This window comes from Pan paniscus, chromosome 7 (assembly GCF_029289425.2).
Source record: "Pan paniscus chromosome 7, NHGRI_mPanPan1-v2.0_pri, whole genome shotgun sequence".
Classification (NCBI taxonomy): Eukaryota; Metazoa; Chordata; class Mammalia; order Primates; family Hominidae; genus Pan; species Pan paniscus.
This window is the reverse complement of record NC_073256.2, coordinates 92,918,040-92,936,919: the sequence shown is the minus strand read 5'-3', so window position 1 is coordinate 92,936,919 and position 18,880 is coordinate 92,918,040. Positions and strand designations below refer to the sequence as shown.

Here is an 18,880-nt window from a genome sequence, read left to right as displayed (position 1 = left end):
CAGTCATTTCCCATTTGAACTGCATATGTGAGTTTTATGTACGAGAGAGAAGACAAAGCCAAATTCAGATAAATCAATAGCATTGTCAATAGAACATGAAGCTGACAAACGGCGTTTTTCAGCAATTAAAGTAAGTTGTAAACATACAAAGACTAATCAATTACAATGTTTTGCCATTAACAGTTTTTAATTGGTATAAAAGTTATATGTGAATGTGATGCTCCAGAAATGAAAAGAAGAGAACCTATTTAAGCATTCTATAGGACCATTTCGCTAATATTTCTTTGTGTGTGTGAACACACAGATAATTTTATATCTTTCAAAGTAAGTTAAGACCTTACTTAGGGAGAATGTATTTTAATATTAAGTAGTCTATATAAGTAAGCTACTGAAATATAAGGGTGTACATACTGCATCTTTTCTTTTGGAATATGCTACTCCAATCACTTTTAACTTTTCAAAGCATTGCAACATGTTTTTGCATCTATTAATTTAAAAAATTAAAACAACTTGTAATTAAGTCAAAACAATAGCACTATTACTAAACTTCAGGAATTAAAGCATAGGTTAACACATTTTTTAAAACAGTTACGTTCTTCAAAATCTTTGAAAAGTTGTTGGTTTTACATAAAGAATTCTAGCATTTATTCAAATGTATTTTTTAAATCCTTTGTATCAATGATAACTTGTAATAAAAATACTAAGCCATTATGGATGCCATTACTCTGAAGTATTCATGAAAACTGCTGTACAGATAGCCAGATATAATTCATAATGCACTAAGATAGGCATATCATTAAAATGTAGATAAAACCTTTGTTTTTAATAAAAAATGATATAACAAAAGTAAAAGGTTAATTGAAAAGCAAAATAAACTACCACGTTTAGTAAGGCACATTACCCAGATTAACAGAAATCAATGAAATCATTAAAACAATAAATAACTTAGAGCTACATTCAGACTAAGATAAACTCTGTGGCTATTAGAATGCAGATACAAGGCTACAGAGACATATCTATTCTGACTGGGTAATTTCCTCTTCTCTGTAACAGTTCAGTAATATATGCAACTGGCATTATATAGCCACCCATTTCTCCTGTGAAACAAGAGATCTTCCATGCTTTTTGCTCTCTGTGCTATGTGCAGTATAAGAATCACAGGCTTTACAGAAAGGCACATATTTCCCCTCAGTGTTCAAGATCTAAAATGGGCCATTAAAGCATCAAGAGTATTAAACAAAGCCTCATACTTGTTCAGCCTGGATGGAAGATAATCAGAGTTCTACTCATCCTCCAATCATAAACAGGGATGTATATACAATGAAAGTAGGCACAGAAGTCTTCTAAATGACTTTCAGGTATTTAGAAGATACCCAAAGCCATAATGTACTTCTCTGAATATCATAATTGGAGAAGAAGTGAAAAATAAGCAAACTCTTGATCTTCATGAGTTATACGAAAAGAACAACAATTATAATTATAGATGTTCTCCATTTGATTGATATATAAATAAAAAGTGACACTCTATAAACAGAACAGAAACCTAAGCCAGTGTTGTTAAATAGAAAGTAATGCTTGAGTTTTAACCCTTGTTCCAAAGCTTTTGCCTTGACATAAAGGAAGTTTATGTCTTAGTCCTGCTAAACAAAAAACAGAGATGACATTTTCAACCTATTTAAGAATCATTGCCACCCTCAAATGCTAAGACACATGCTTATATACTGTTTGACTTTTTTCATTCAGACTAACACCAAAAATAAAATGATGTTCATTGATAGCAATGTAACCATGGAATAAGTCATTATTTTGGATTAAAAATTTTGTATTTAATAGGGGAAAAGATGGCCTTATTAAAGAAAAGCAAATCTTATACATTATTTTAATCTCTAACTAAAGAAATGCAAATTATTAGTATTTATAAATGTAAGCAATCAAAAACTGAAATATTAAGTTTTTTGAAATGGATTCTGATGAATGATACTACAGAAGAACGTTTTATACAGACATCTAAGAAAACACATGAACAGTTATAAAATAGCAAAAAACTGAAGAGAACAGAATATACTAAAACAAAAAGAAGTTCATGCTTAATGCCATATTTTAGGAAATGGACTATTTCAGTCTAGTTAGCATGTGTATAACTTAGGCAAAACCTTACAAAATCAACAGATGCAAATTTAATGAATTGCTATGATATACAAAAACTGAATTGCACCTGGGCTCTGGAGGCAGACAGATCTTGGCTTAACATCCCAGTTCTCCCATTTGTTAGCTCTGGTGACCTTTTTATTTTTCTCTGAGAGTTTCCTTTTCTGAAAAAAAGAGCAGAAAATAGTAGAATATTCCTATGGGGTTTTTGCGATAATTAGTTCAGATGACATATGTTGTAACTGGCACAATGCCTAGTACATAGTAGGTCTATGGTAAATATGCCTTGGCCAAGTGAAAAAATTTAATTAATAAAAATGTCTCGTGATGATGCAAAATTAATAAAATACTGAAATTTCAAAATATGTTGTCAGTCAAGTCATTTTTATGTGAATGTAATTAAGAAAACATTTATATCGTATCTGCAAAAACTTATCTGGAATAACCCTACTAACAAGTATTCAAATAGCTATGAAGTCATTCAATCACTCATTCACTCAACAAACTCATATTGAATAGTATGTACCAGACACAATATGTTTAACCCTATATCAGACAGAATTTTTAAAGTGGCACTCATTAACAGAACCATTTTAAATATAGCTGAAAATGATAAAGCAAGTCTTGTAGTTAATGCCAAAATAATACATACAAAATAATAATTTGCTAAGCACCATTACCCGGAGAAGCAAAATCAGGTGAAAGTCACCTAACTTTCTGTTTCTGCCCTGGCTCAGACTTTACCAGATGCTAAACACAAGAAGAAGCAAAACTCAATCTTCTCTTCCAACAATGGGTATATGACCACAAGACTGTCTTTAAAATCAGATATTGTGTGCTGCTGGATTCGGTTTGCCAGTATTTTATTGAGGATTTTTGCATCAATGTTCATCAAGGATATTGGTCTAAAATTCTCTTTTTCGGTTGTGTCTCTGCCTGGCTTTGGTATCAGGATGATGCTGGCCTCATAAAATGAGTTAGGGAGGATTCCCTCTTTTTCTATTGATTGGAATAGTTTCAGAAGGAATGGTACCAGTTCCTCCTTGTACCTCTGGTAGAATTCGGCTGTGAATCCATCTGGTCCTGGACTCTTTTTGGTTGGTCAGCTATTGATTATTGCCACAATTTCAGATCCTGTTATTGGTCTGTACAGAGATTCAACTTCTTCCTGGTCTAGTCTTGGGAGAGTGTATGTGTCGAGGAATTTATCCATTTTTTCTAGATTTTCTAGTTTATTTGCATAGAGGTGTTTGTAGTACTCTCTGATGGTAGTTTGTATTTCTGTGGGACTGGTGGTGATATCCCCTTTATCATTTTTTTATTGCATCTATTTGATTCTTCTCTCTTTTTTGCTTCATCCCTGGGATGCAAGGCTGGTTCAATATACACAAATCAATACATGTAATCCAGCATATAAACAGAATCAAAGACAAAAACCACATGATTATCTCAATAGATGCAGAAAAGGCCTTTGACAAAATTCAACAACGCATCATGTTAAAAACTCTCAATAAATTAGGTATTGATGGGACGTATCTCAAAATAATAAGAGCTATCTATGACAAACCCACAGCCAATATCATACTGAATGGGCAAAAACTGGAAGCATTCCCTTTGAAAACTGGCACAAGACAGGGATGCCCTCTCTCACCACTCCTATTCAACATAGTGTTGGAAGTTCTGGCCAGGGCAATTAGGCAGGAGAAGGAAATAAAGGGTATTCAATTAGGAAAAGAGGAAGTCAAATTGTCCCTGTTTGCAGATGACATGATTGTATATCTAGAAAACCCCATTGTCTCAGCCCGAAATCTCCTTAAGCTGATAAGCAATTTCAGCAAAGTCTCAGGATACAAAATCAATGTACAAAAATCACAAGCATTCTTACACACCAATAACAGACAAATGGAGAGCCAAATCATGTGTGAACTCCCATTCACAATTGCTTCAAAGAGAATAAAATATGTAGGAATCCAACTTACAAGGGACGTGAAGGACCTCTTCAAGGAGAACTACTAACAACTGCTCAATGAAATAAAAGAGGATACAAACAAATGGAAGAACATTCCATGCTCATGGGTAGGAAGAATCAATATCGTGAAAATGGCCATACTGCCCAAGGTAATTTATAGATTCAATGCCATCCCCATCAAGCTACCAATGACTTTCCTCACGGAATTGGAAAAAACTACTTTAAAGTTCATATGGAACCAAAAAAGAGCCCGCATCGACAAGTCAATCCTAAGCCAAAAGAACAAAGTTGGAAGCATTATGCTACCTGACTTCAAACTATACTACAAGGCTACAGTAACCAAAACAGCATGGTACTGGTACCAAAACAGAGATAGAGATCAATGGAACAGAACAGAGCCCTCAGAAATAACACCGTATATCTACAACTCTCTGATCTTTGACAAACCTGAGAAAAACAAGCAATGGGGAAAGAATTCCCTATTTAATAAATGGTGCTGGGAAAACTGGCTAGCCATATGTAGAAAGCTGAAACTGGATCCCTTCCTTACACCTTATACAAAAATCAATTCAAGATGGATTAAAGACTTACACGTTAGACCTAAAACCATCAAAACCCTAGAAGAAAACCTAGGCATTACCATTCAGGATATAGGCATGGGCAAGGACTTCATGTCTAAAACACCAAAAGCAATGGCAACAAAAGCCAAAATTGACAAATGGGATCTAATTCAACTAAAGAGCTTCTGCACAGCAAAAGAAACTACCATCAGAGTGAACAGGCCACCTACAAAATGGGAGAAAATTTTTGCAACCTACTCATCTGACAAAGGGCTAATATCCAGAATCCACAATGAACTCAAACAAATTTACAAGAAAAAAACTAACAACCCCATCAAAAAGTGGGCAAAGGACATGAACAGACACTTCTCAAAAGAAGACATTTGTGCAGCCAACAGACATATGAAAAAATGCTCATCATCACTGGCCATCAGGGAAATGCAAATCAAAACCACAATGAGATATCATCTCACAACAGTTAGAATGGCAATCATTAAAAAGCCAGGAAACAACAGGTGCTGGAGAGGATGTGGAGAAATAAGAACACTTTTACACTGTTGGTGGGACTGTAAACTAGTTCAACCATTGTGGAAGTCAGTGTGGCGATTCCTCAGGGATCTAGAACTAGAAATACCATTTGACCCAGCCATCCCTTTACTGGGTATATACCCAAAGGACTATAAATCATGCTGCTATAAAGACACATGCACACATATGTTTATTGCAGCACTATTCACAATAGCAAAGACTTGGAACCAACCCAAATGTCCAACAATGATAGACTGGATTAAGAAAATGTGGCACATATACACCATGGAATACTATGCAGCCATAAAAAATGATGAGTTCATGTCCTTTGTAGGGACATGGATGAAATTGGAAATCATCATTCTCAGTAAACTATCGCGAGGACAAAAAACCAAACACCGCATGTTCTCACTCATAGGTGGGAATTGAACAATGAGAACACATGGACACAGGAAGGGGAACATCACACTCTGGGAACTGTTGTGGCGTGGGGGGAGGGGGGAGGGATAGCATTAGGAGATATACCTAATGCTAAATGACGAGTTAATGGGTGCAGCACACCAGCATGGCACATGTATACATATGTAACTAACCTGCACATTGTGAACATGTATCCTAAAACTTAAAGTATAATAATAATAAAAAATAAAATTAAAATTCAAAAAAAAGTGGTCTGGTGCAAACTCATCCTTACCACCAGAAAAACAATTCTAAGCACATGCCAAAAAATTATTAACAGATCTTCAGTCTTTTACTCGAGAAACTAAAAGGAATAAAAAATTAATAGCAAAGCAAAAAAAAAAAAATCCGATATTGTGTCCTCAAATACAAAATACAGAAAATAATACCAGCTTTTATTTTATAGTTTGGGGTGAGAATTAAAAAAATATATAAAGATAACCCTATAACCTCTAAAGAGCTATGCCATTATTATTGTTTTCATTATTCTTTTTTTTTTTTTTTTTTTTTGAGACAGACCCTCACTCTGTTGCTCAGGCTGGAGTGCAATGGTGCACTCTTGGCTCACTGCAACCTCCTCCTCCTGGGTTCAAGCGATTCTCGTGCCTTAACCTCCCGAGTAGCTGGGATTACAGGAGTCTGCCACCATGCCTGGCTAATTTTTTGTATTTTTAGTAGAGACAAGATTTCACCATATTGGCCAGGCTGGTCTTGAACTCCTGACCTCAGGTGATCCACCCACCTCGGCCTCCCAAAGTGCTGAGCTTACAAGCATGAGTAACTGAGCCCAGCCCATTATTCTTAATAGAAAATGTAAGCAGCATACTTTTATTCTCCCTGCTATACTGAGTACTGTTCAAATTGCTAAAGGACTATTCATGCATTCTCTCTTCTCCATGCTGTGAGCTGCTATAGCTTTCTCCATCTGCATCTAAACCTACTCTTACTTCAAAACTCAGCTCAGACAGGTCTTCTTTTAGGAATCCTTTCTTGACCTTCTCTGCCTATTCAGCATTGATTCAAGTTCCATATCTGCGTGCTCTTAAAATCTCTCTACAAGACTACTTTCACTATTTTGTAATTGCCTTTTTATTTGTTTTCCTACATTACTACAGTGGAAGTTCCTGAAAATAGGAACCCAATCTTACTTGTTTTTGTATATCTGATATGAAAAGAATTTCAACAAAAATTTGTTGGCTGCATTAATAAATGAATTAATACTATGTTTGTAAACCAATTTTTTAGGGATTACTATGTACTACACAACCTTCCAAGCACTAGACATAAATTATTTCATTTTATTTTCAAAAAGAACCCTCCAAGATAATAAGTATGACTACTATTGAGAGATTAGGTATGAGAGATAACATATGAGAGAGTAACTAATGGCCAAAATCACACAGATGGGTAAATGGTGAATCTGAGATTCCGAGTTCTCTTAGTCATTATACTAACTGCCTCCAACCAGCCAACTCTTAATTTATACAGGTTCAGAAATTCCATTTTATCAATTTTGCAAGAAACAATAAGTCCTGATTTACTAACAGGTATGACAGAATTTCATACAAAATTAATAAATGTTATTAATTTCTAATAATGTATAGAAATGTTACCAGCCAGAATAGTATTTTCTGCATTTCATGATCTCATTTTTAAAAGGCTAAGACATTAAACTTGTTCATTCAGTCAACAGATATTATTAAGCACCTATTATGTAGTAGGTGTTTGAGACAAAGCAGTAAACTAGATGAGAGAAAAAAACATTTTATGAAGTTTATAGTCTAGCTAACTCTTATTTGGCACTTACTATGTGTCAGGCACTGTTCTGAGTACTTTATATGTATTCATTTATGTAATATTCATAACAGCTCTATGACATTTTTATAATTATTATCCTAATTTTACAGATATGGACACTGAGGCAAAAGGGGGTTTAGTAACTTGCCCAAGATTACAGCTTTGAGAGCTGGACTCAATGTTTGAACCAAAATTTCTGTACAATGAATTTGAAATTAGGCAAGAGAACTGTATGTTAGTGGATCACATTATGAAGTCCAAAGGCAGGATGCTATGGACTCCGCTACAGAAAAATGACTGCCAGGAGTACCAAATCACTGGCTCCTTCACTCACAGCATTTTGTTCCCTGTGTTGTGCTGCAGATGCACTGATACAGACCAACTTGCCAGTCAACTGTCATATTCATCCATCAAAATTACCTCATACCTTGAAAGGTGTAATACAATCAAGTCAGCTACATTTTCTTCATGTGAATTACTGGCTGAAATTAAGAGGGAGTCTACTTGTACACATTTCCAAGTGTAGAAGATCTAGTTTATGCTTCATTATTTAAAATTTAGAACAGTCTCAATTTTATATTTTATGACTGTAGAGGTACCTAGTCTTTAACTACAGCTATTGCATAAACTGGAACTAGAAATAAGCTTTTATATTACCAAATCCTTTACAGCACTGAATTTTGTCTTTCGAGATCAACGGTACATTGTTGGCACATGGTATCAGCAAAGGCATAGAAAAGGTTTTATTACAGGCTTTTCATTGAGTAATATTTAAATATAATTTATATTATATAAATATTACATAAATTATTAATATATTGTCTTATATGTATTTAAATACTATTTCATCAGTTATATGCATGCTGCATTCTACAGTGAAATAGCACCATTACCTGGAGCTATTTTGTTTTTCAGCCCTCCTCAAAATTATACCTCCTCAGTGGTTGCAGTAACATTGTATCTGAATTGAAAATTTGAAACCTAAAATTTCAGTAGCACTTAAAATGAAATAGAAACAAAAATTGGCTGAAGATGTCTTCTTGGAAAATTTATTAAATATGTACTTATGTTTCTTTTCTGTTCCGGTTGCTCTCTGTGACTCTCTTTTCTTTTTTTCTTAACATATGTTAGTCCCATTCGATTCCTCTCTCAGTCCTCCACTAACACTTCCTCTCAATTCCAACTTAATCTTCTATCTGCTTTCCCATTAACCTTTAATATACACACTTGCTACCTCCTGTTTATTTCCTATCTGGCCCATTCATCTCTCATTTATTTCCTAATATAATAGATGTGAGCGAGGAAACTCAATTCTCTATAAAACAAATACAAAAATTAAGGTCTCAGAGATTAGAAAACAGTATAACTCAGTTGCACTACTTGAAAACAAACATATTTACCTATCATTTTTTTCTCAGATCTTTTTTCACCTTTTCCTAAACCAATATTTTAAGAAAAAAAGTCATGTACTAATTTTTAATTCTTCTTTGCTCCATCAACTGCAATTTCTCTAAACTGCCCTTGAAATCACCTGTTTGAAAGATTTAAGTATATCTGGAATTTATCATTGTACCTCTAGCACCTACTAGAGTGATTGCCACAAAGTAGGCCTTCGATGAGTGATGAACAGAACTGAAATAAGTAAGTTTAATACTTGATAGGAAAGTAAATGGTTAAATTAAAGGAGAAACTGCTGTTCATACTAGCTGTCATGAGAAGGACAGAGTTGGATGAGGGCAGGCAGTCAGTACTCACAACTTTATCCTGCTATCCAACCCCTCACTCTTCTCTCTGATTATCTTTTCCCCTAACACCTAGGCTATCTATAGTTACAGGCTCAAAGACTCCAGCAGCTGAGGCTGCAATGAGTTGCTTGGTTTTGATCCCTAAGTAAATGGTGACTCAAATCTAACATTCACCTAAAATAAAAATCTAAATTTAAAACTCTCTTTAATCATTTCGTTTTTCTATTATTCCTATCTCCTTGTAACAGATTTTGATGCACATTGTCTGAATTAAATCCTCACATACTCTCCATACAACTTGGACTTATGTGAAGTTAGAAGTTCAAGTAATGCTCCAGATCATGCAGAACAGTGATTTTCAAAATGGACTTTTTTAGGGGCTCCTTTCAGGGGTTTTGAGTTTCTCATCCCCTTCTCAACACTTTAGTCAGAGAAGATCTGATTTACTTTATACGTTTGACTTCAGTGTGCATTTTTTATTTGCAGAAAGAAAACTGTTATCATAAATTGTGAAATCAACCAAGCTAATTCAACCCTACCATCTAAAAATGAATAAAATCAGAACTGGGAACATCAATAATTGACACTTCAAAAACAAGCTGGTAGCAGAACCAAAATTTGAACCACGAAAATAGTAATGAAGGTCCTTAATTCACCAGGAATAATTTTTTTCTGGTTTACTATATTTGAGAATATAGAATGTGTGATAGAAAATGTATATTTGACAATGTAGTAAAGAAATTATTCTACTATAAATTTTTGCATTACTCAGAGTAAATCATATTCCAAAAGTTAATTCAATTTTTGAATTAACATATACTAAAAAAAGGAAGACATGTGAGACAATATGTTTTACTTAGTTAATAAATAAACTACTTTCATATCAGAGAATAGAAATCCATATATGATGGAACGGAGGCATGTGGTCAGAGCAGACAACACAGTCATGTGTCACTTCAGACACATTCTCAGAAATGCATTGTTAGGTGATTTTGTCATTGCACACACAGAATACACTTACACAAACCTAGATGTCATAGCCTATTACTCGTAGGTTACAAATCTATATAGCATGTTATGGTACTGAATGCTGCAGACAATTGCAACATAGCAGTAAGCATTTGTGTATCTAAACATATCTACACAGAGAAAAGGTACAGTAAAAATATGGTACCGGAGATAAAATATGGTGCATCTGTAAAGGGCATTTACCATGAATGAAGTTTGCAGGACTGAAAGTTGCTTTGGGTGAGTCAGTGAGTGAGTGGTGAGCGAATGTAGAGGCCTAGGACATTACTATACCTTACTGTAGACTTTAAAAACCCTGTACACTTAGGGTACATTAAATTTATTTTTTAACTAATTGCCCTATGATGTTACAATGGCTATGATGTCACTAAATGATATGAATTTTTCAACTGTCTTATAATCTTATGGGAGCACCATCATATATACTGTCCATTGTTGATCAAAATATTGTTGTGTGGTGCAAGACTGTATTCCAAAGATACCCAAATCATATTAATGTTGGTGACTGATAAATACTCTGTGATAACAATCAGGAATAAGTATGGGTTGAGATAGGCAGCTTAACTCTTAGAGTTCACTGTGGTCAAGTCTAAAACAGAATGGAGCATTCCAACAGGAAAAGCTTAAAGCAAAGAGACAGTCTTTGCATTTGCTCATCAACAAAAATAAGGCCCTGAGTCAAAGAAAATTGGTAGCATGGATAGGTCTTTGAATATTACGGATTTGTGGGCATTCTAAAGGACACATACCTTCAAGACCTACCCTACTGTCCTTACCCCTAAGCCATTACACCTGACAACTTCTTTATTAGTTGCTGTAACACGAATCATCTTCATTCCTTTTGAATCCACCATACAATAAAAAGACTTTATCCCCTAAGTGTAGCAATTTACTTGCCAACATAGTCCCAATATTTACTATAATTTGATGAGAAATGTGAGAACTTAATCAATCATATATAAAAACATTCTGTATGTGCTTATATGTGTTGTTCCTATATTTCTTTGTTTGTTTTTGTTTTATCTATTAAGTTCCTTTTACCTGATAAATTTCCATTCTCTTCAGGATTAAGATCTTCACATATTCATTATATTAAAGAAAAAAGCTCAAAATTAAGATTAAGAGGCATTTATTTTACTCACAGTAAAATTCACACTACATAACATTTTCCAAAACGTGTGTGGAATAAAGCAATCTGGGCTGTAGCACACAGTTTAGCCACATTGTTAAGGGTTATCATCAGTACCTTAATAAGGAATTTATACAGTATCATCCATCATATATAAATATTATAGCAAACTCTAAGCAATTCTCAGTACAGAATTCAGATTCAATTAATCTTAATATATATATTTACATATATAAAGCTTAAAGATAAAATGTACTTTAAATATTGTTAAAGATAGCTACCTGAACTAACTCAATTTTTTTCCTCAGAAGGAGAATCAAGAGGAAAAATATAAAATAGCATGTCATAAAGAAAATGCTGAATAGTCTAGTTATAGCACAGCATTAAATAAATGGTGAGGAAGCAGAAAAAAGTAATCTTTTGATTTTAAATTTTAATGGACTCAATTACTAAAATTTATTTTCACTTCCAATTTTACCAATACTCTGTTCTTTAAAAAAAAAAAAAATCTGAAAATTTTGACATTTCCTGCAAATGGACTTAGAATGAGAGATCCTCCGGGTCACATGACTTGTTTTGTTTGTTTTCTTTTGTTTCATTTTTTTCAACCTTTATTTTAAGCACATGTATTTAAGGTACATGTGCAAGTTTGTTACCCATGTAAATTGCATGTTACAGGAGTTTGGTGTACAGATTATATCACCAACAAGGTAATGAACATAGTACCATATAGATAGTTTTTCAATACCTACCCTCCTCCTACCCTTCACCCTCATGTAGGCCCAGTTGTCTGTTGTTACCTTCTTAGGGTCCATATGTGTTCCATGTTTAGCTCCCACTTATAAGTGAGAACATGCAGTATTTGGTTTTCTGTTCCTGTGTTAACTTGCTTAGGATAATGGCCTCTAGCTGCAAAAGATATGATTTTATTCTTTTTTAATGGTGGTGTAGTATTTCATGGTATATATGCACCACATTTTCTTTATCCAGTCCACCATTGATGGGCACCTAGATTGATTCCATGTTTTTGCTATTGTGAATAGTGCTACAAAACATATGGGTCTATGTGGCTTTATGGTAGAATGATTTATTTTCCTTTGGTTATATATTCAGTAATGGGATTCTTGTGTTTAATGGTAGTTCTGTTTAAGTTCTTTGAGAAATTTCCAAACTGATTTCCACAGCAGCTGAACTAATTTACATTCCCACCAGCATTATGTAAGCATTCCCTTTTCTCCACAACCTCACCAGCATCTGTTACTTTTTGACTCTTTAAAAACAGCCATTCTGACTGGTGTGAGATGGTATCATACTGTGGTTTTGATTTGCATGTCTCTAATGATTAGTGATATTGAGAATTTTTTATATGCTTTTGGCCATGTGTATGTCTTCTTTTGAAAAGTATCTGTTCACATCTTTTGCCCATTTTTTAATGGGGTTGTTTGGGTTTTGTCTGTTAATTTGTGTAAATTCCATATAAATTTTGATATTAGACTTTTGTCTGATGTCTAGTTTGTAAATATTTTCTCCCATTCTCTAGGTGTTTACTCTGTTGATAGATACTTTTGCTGCACAGAAGGTCTTTAGTTTAAGTCCCACTTGTCAATCTTTGCTTCTGTTTTGTTTACAATTGCTTTTGCGGTCTTTGTCATGAAATGTTTGCCAGGGGCTATGTCCATAATGGCATTTCCTAGATTTTCTTCCAGAGTTTTTAAAGTTTTACATTCTACATTTAAGTCTTTAATCACCATCTTTTTGTATATGGTGAAAGGTAGGGGTCCAATTTCCATCTTCTGCCTATGGCTAGCCAGTTATCCCAGCAACCATTTATTGACCAGAGATTTATTTACACATTGCTTGTTATTGTTGACTTTGTTGGAGATCAGATAGTTGCAGGTACACAGATTTATTTCTTGGTTCTCTAACCTGTTCCATTGGCCTTGGTGTCTATTTTTGTAACAGTGCCATGCTGTTTTGGTTACTGTAGTCTTAGAATATACTTTGAAGTTGGGTAGTGTGATACTTCCAGTTTTGTTCTTTTTGTTTAGGATTGCTCTGGTTATTCTAGCTCTTTTTTGGTTTCATATGAATTTTAGAGTAGCTTTTTCTAGTTCTCTGAGAAATTGTGTTGGTAGCTTGATAGGAATAGCATTAATATGTAGATTGCTGTGGGCAGTATGGCCATTTTAACAATAGTTATTCTTTGTATCCATGAGCATGGAAGGTTTTTCCATTTGTTTGTGTCATCTCTGATTTCTTTCTACAGTGTTTTGTAATTCTCTTTGTAGAGATCCATCACCTTCCTGATTAGTTATATTCCTAGGTATTTCATTCTTTTTATGGCTATTGTTCATGAAACTGTACTCTTGATTTGGCTCTCAGCTTCAACATTATTGGTGTATAAGAATGCTGCTGATTTTTTCACACTGATTTTGTATCCTAAAATTTTGCTGAAGTTGTTTATCAGATCCAGGAGACATTGGTCAGAGACTATGGGGTTTTCCAGGTACAGAATCATATTATCTGTGAAGTGAGATCGTTTGACATTCTCTTTCAATTTGGGTGCCTGAGATTTCTTTTTCTTGCCTGGTTGCTCTGGCTAGGGCTTCCAGTACTACTTTGAAAAGGGATGGTAAGGGCAGACATCCTTGTCATGGTCCATTTCTGAAGGGTAATGTTTCCAGCTTTTGCCCATTCAATACAGTGTTGGCTGTGGGTTTGTCATAGATGTGGGTTTGTCATAGATGTGGCTATTACCATTCTGAGATATGTTCCTATGATATTTAATTTGTTGAAGGTTTTTAACATTAAGGAATGTTGAACTTTATTGAAAGCCTTTTCTGCATGTATTGAGATGATCTTATGGTTTTTGTCCTTATTTCTGTTTATGCGATGAATCACATTTATTGATTTGTGCAGATTAAACTAACCTACCATCCCAAGAATAAACCCTACTTGATCATTGTGGATAGCTTTTTGATGTGCTGCTAGATTCAGTTTGCTAGCATTTTGTTAAGGATTTTTGCATTTAAGTTCATTGGGGATATTGGCCTAAAGTCCTCTTCTTTCTTTCTTTTTTTTTTTTTTGGGGTATGTGTATCTTTGCCAGGTTTTGGTATCAGAATGATGCTGGCCTCATAGAATGAGTTAGGGAGGAGTCCCTCCTCCTTAATTTTCTAAAATAGTTCCAGAAGGATTGCTACCAGCTCTTCTTTGTACACTTGGTAAAATTGGGCTGTGAATCCATGTGGTCCTGGCCTTTTGTGGTTGGGAGGTTTTTTAATAACTAATTTAATTACTACTTGTCATTTGGTATATTCAAGGTTTCAGTTTCTTCCTTGTTCGATCTTTAGAGGTTGTCTATTTCCAGAAATTTATCCATTTCTTCTGGGTTTTTTAGTTTATGTGCATAGGGGTGTTCATAATAGTCTCTGAGGGTTGTTTGTATTTCTGCGGGGTCAACGGCAATGTCCGCTTTGTCATTTCTGATTGTGTTTACTTCAATCTTCTCTCTTTTTTTTCTGTATTAATTTAGATAGTGTTCTGTCAATCATCTTCATTCTTTCATAGAACAAACTTTCGATTCTGTTGATCTTTTGTATGGTTTCTCACATCTCAATTTTGTTCAGTTCAGCTCTGATTTTGGTTATGTCTTTTTCTGCTAGCTTTGAGGTTGATATACTCTTGTTTTTCTAGTTCCCCTAAGAATGATGTTAGGTTGTTAATTTGAGATCTTTCTAACTTTTTGATGTGGGTGTTTAGCACTATAAACTTTCCTCTTAACATTCCTTTACCTGTGTCCCAGAGAGTCTTGTATTTTGTATCTTTGTTTTCATTAGTTTCAAAGAATTTCTTGATTTTTGTCTTAACTTGTTAAACCAAAAGTCATTAAGTAGCAGATTGTTTAATTTCCATGTAACTATACTTTTTTTGAGATCTTGATTTCTATTTTTATTGTGCTGTGGTTCGAAAGTGTGGTTGGTATGATTTCTGTTTTTCTGAATTTGGTCAAGATCTCTATTCATCCCAAGAAAATATTTTTACTTCATCAAATTATTTGTTTTGTGCACTTTGCCCAATGAAAGCTACAGCATACGTTTAAAATTACCTGTCCTGGACCATCTCAACTCTTTTCTCATAACGCCAACATAAACCTAAAAACAGATTAATAAAGTCTACCTTCTAGGAAGAAATCTCAATTAAAACTGAAGATAAGTTACTATCAAAACCATTCTGATTAAACATGAAATTCACATAACTTCCTTTTCTGACTTCTTCTAGCTCATTGAAAGGGAAGAAGGTATTCCAAAAATATTAAGGAGGACATAAATTGATTAGATGTGGAGTCTGAAGAATGAATTATTTCAGATGATTCTCAAATATCTGCCCTCAATAATTGGGGGAATGTAATTTCTGTCATGAATAAAGACCAATGACATTCTGATTCGATTTCCATTCTAGAAAAGTCAAAGCTATAGGGACATAGAACAGATCGGCGGTTGCCAGGGGCTAGAGGTGGGGGAAGAGGTTTGATATAAAGGGAAGCATGAGGTAATCTTTAGACATAATGAAACTATTCTATATATTGATTGTGGTGGTGTTTGCATGTTTCTATGTAATGGTCAAAACACATACAATTGTACCTTAAAAAGAATAAATTGTACTATATGTAAAAGAAAACTGAAATAAAATAAAGTAAAAATAAGCAGTGATTGGTATTGAATTATTTTAAGTGGAGGTATATCTTTAGAATTAGATGAATGTCAGAATTATTACAGAGGAAAATAAATAATTAATAGAGCACTGGAATAGAAATTAAACTAGAGCAGAGAAAATAAGATTGTTGCAGACTAGAAGAAAGAAGAAAGTAAAAATATTAATTTAAAAGTGAAAGACATATAGTAAAGGTGATATCACCTAGCACCTCCCCAGGTGTCTTGTGTTTGAAAACTACTTCTGCTTTTCTACTTTTATACCTCATCAAAAAGTCATTTCCAGAGAGCGGCTGGTCTCATTTGGTCTTGCTCTGATTATCTGGTTAGCAGAATTTTCACTGTTGAGTATAGAAAGATGTACATGAGAAATGTAATCTAAGGAAGACAGCTCAGACAAATTTGATAGGTTACACAGTTTAGAAAAAGAAATAACATTTACTGCATTCTGGTCTTCCGCTCTACTGAGTGAATCAGCCTTGCTGAATTTGTCTGTTAAAGTACCTAGACCTGTAACAACCAAATCAAGAGGGAGACTATGGTCTTGGAGCACATCCCCTGTACATACCACCATCAGTGAGAGTTAGAAAACTGACCCTGTGCTTCCTCCTCTGCAGGACTCAAACACTCTACTTCCCACTCCCACTCTCCTCTCCCCTCGGCAGCCACAGCCTTGCTATTACTGCCTTTGGAACATCAGGACTAATGGGATTATATCCCTTTTTCCCTACTAGTTGAGAACTAATCCTAATTTAGCTCTAGTCTCTGTCTCTTCTGAGCAAGCACCTTTCTCCATTTCTTGCTTCTGGTTTTATGACAAAACTCTTTGAAGGAATCTATGCATAGCAGTACTGTTTTGTTTTGTTTTGTTTTGTTTTGTTTCTTCCTATTATCTCTTAAATCCACTAAGTTAATTTCTGCCACCACCACTGCAAAGAAGCCATTATCAACTTCAGCAATGTATTAGTCAAGGTTGTCTGGAGGAGCAGAACTAATGGACTATGTTTATGGGAGTTTATTAAGTATTAACCACACGATCACAAGGTCCCACAATAGGCCATCTGCAGGCTGAGGAGCTAGGAGTGCCAGTCCTAGTTCCAAAACTGAAGAACTTGGAGTCCTATGTTCGAGGGCAGGAAGCATCCAGCACGGGAGGAAGATGTAGGCTGGGAGGCTAAGCCAGTCTCTCTTTTTACATTTTTCTGCCTGCTTATATTCTAGCCACACTGACAGGTGATTAGATTGTGCCCAGCCAGATTAAGGAAGGGTGGGTCTGCCTTTCCCAGCCCACTAACTCAAATGTCAATCTCTTTGGCAACACCCTCACAGACACACCCAGGATCAATACTTTATCCTTTAATCCAGTCAAGTTGACACTATTAACCATCACAAGCAATGACCTTCATTTTATTAAATCCTATAGTCACTCCTAAGACTTCACCCTGTTTTATCAGCCAACAATAATTGACATAGTTAATTATTCTCTCCTCAAATTTGGTTTTTAAATATAGCTTCCGAAACATCACACCCAAGTGGATTTCCTCCTACCTTTTTGTCCACTCCCTGTCAAAGCCTTCATCTCTGATTTCTAAATTTTGGAATGTTCTGGGACTCAGTCCTTGAAAACATCCTCTCTTCAGTCATTATACTGATAGTGTCATCTGCTTTACGGCTTCTGATAACATATATTTACACTGACAACTTGTAAATTTATACCTTTTACCTGGACTCCCCATGAATGATAAGCTCATAATTTCAAGAACTTTGACATCTTTACTTAGTTGTTTAATTATACCTCAAGCTTAACACATTTAAAACTCATCTATGTTAGTCTCCTAGAACTGTTCCTCCTACTGTCTTCCCATCTTAGTTAATGGCAACTACACCCTTCCAGTTAAAAATCTTGTTGTCATTCTTGACAAATCTTTCTCTCAACTCCATATCTAGTCTGACAACAAATCCTATGGTCCTGAATTCCAAAAATGTTCAGAATTTTATCACATCTGAACTTCATCACTGTTAACTTAGTTCAAACCACCAGTATCACTCGACAGTGTTATGTCAGTTAGACTTCTACAAGTCTTCCTGTTTCAGTGAAATCATCCTTCAGTAGATTCTCATTTAGCACCACAGTAGTCCTTTTAAAACGTAATCCATATCATGTCACTCCCCTGCCAAAACTCTCCAATGAACTTTCATCTCAGAATAAAAGCCAGTCCTTAAAATGGTCTTCAGGCCCTAATCTGGGAGCCATTACCTGACTGAATGTGTCAGCTACTACACTTTCCCGCATTCACATGGCTATGGTCACCAAATTCCTTGCTGTTTTATAGTCTAGACCTGCTTTACATATGCTGCTGAGTTTGCACATTCTGTTTCCTCACTGGAGTTTTTCCCACAGTCTGATGGTTAGTTTCCTCACTTCATTTGGATCTTCATTCAAGTCACTTTTTCAATGCGGTCTTCTTTGGCTACTCAAGCTAAAATTTAAACAAACAATCTTGTTTCATCGGTTCTCTCAGCTCTATGTTTTCCCCTTAGCATATATATTTGGCATCGTTACATGGTTTATTGTCTATCTCTCACAGCAGAATTTAAAATTCATAGGAATAGATTTATTTTTAGTCTTTTTTTATTCATTGCTGTGCTACCAGGACCCAAGACAGACAGTTCTTGGCAAATAATAACACTCAACAAACATTCATTGAATGAATGAATAAATGTGTGAATAAACTTGGTATCCAGTTTACAAATAAAACAAATAAGTATGACGTTTTATTCTAATAATGATTTTATACAAAAGC

At 34.8% G+C, this 18,880-nt stretch overlaps 1 protein-coding gene across 1 annotated transcript in view; it reads right to left on the bottom strand.

Moving 5' to 3' along the window:
- The window catches only part of LOC106635048 (uncharacterized), a 259,340-nt gene that overhangs the window by 57,904 nt on the left and 182,556 nt on the right, over positions 1 to 18,880 (bottom strand). Inside the window, exon 8 of the mRNA XM_063606829.1 lies at positions 2,216 to 2,312. Coding sequence (XP_063462899.1) covers positions 2,216 to 2,312 — 97 coding nt within the window. The remainder of the gene's footprint in view (positions 1 to 2,215; positions 2,313 to 18,880) is intronic.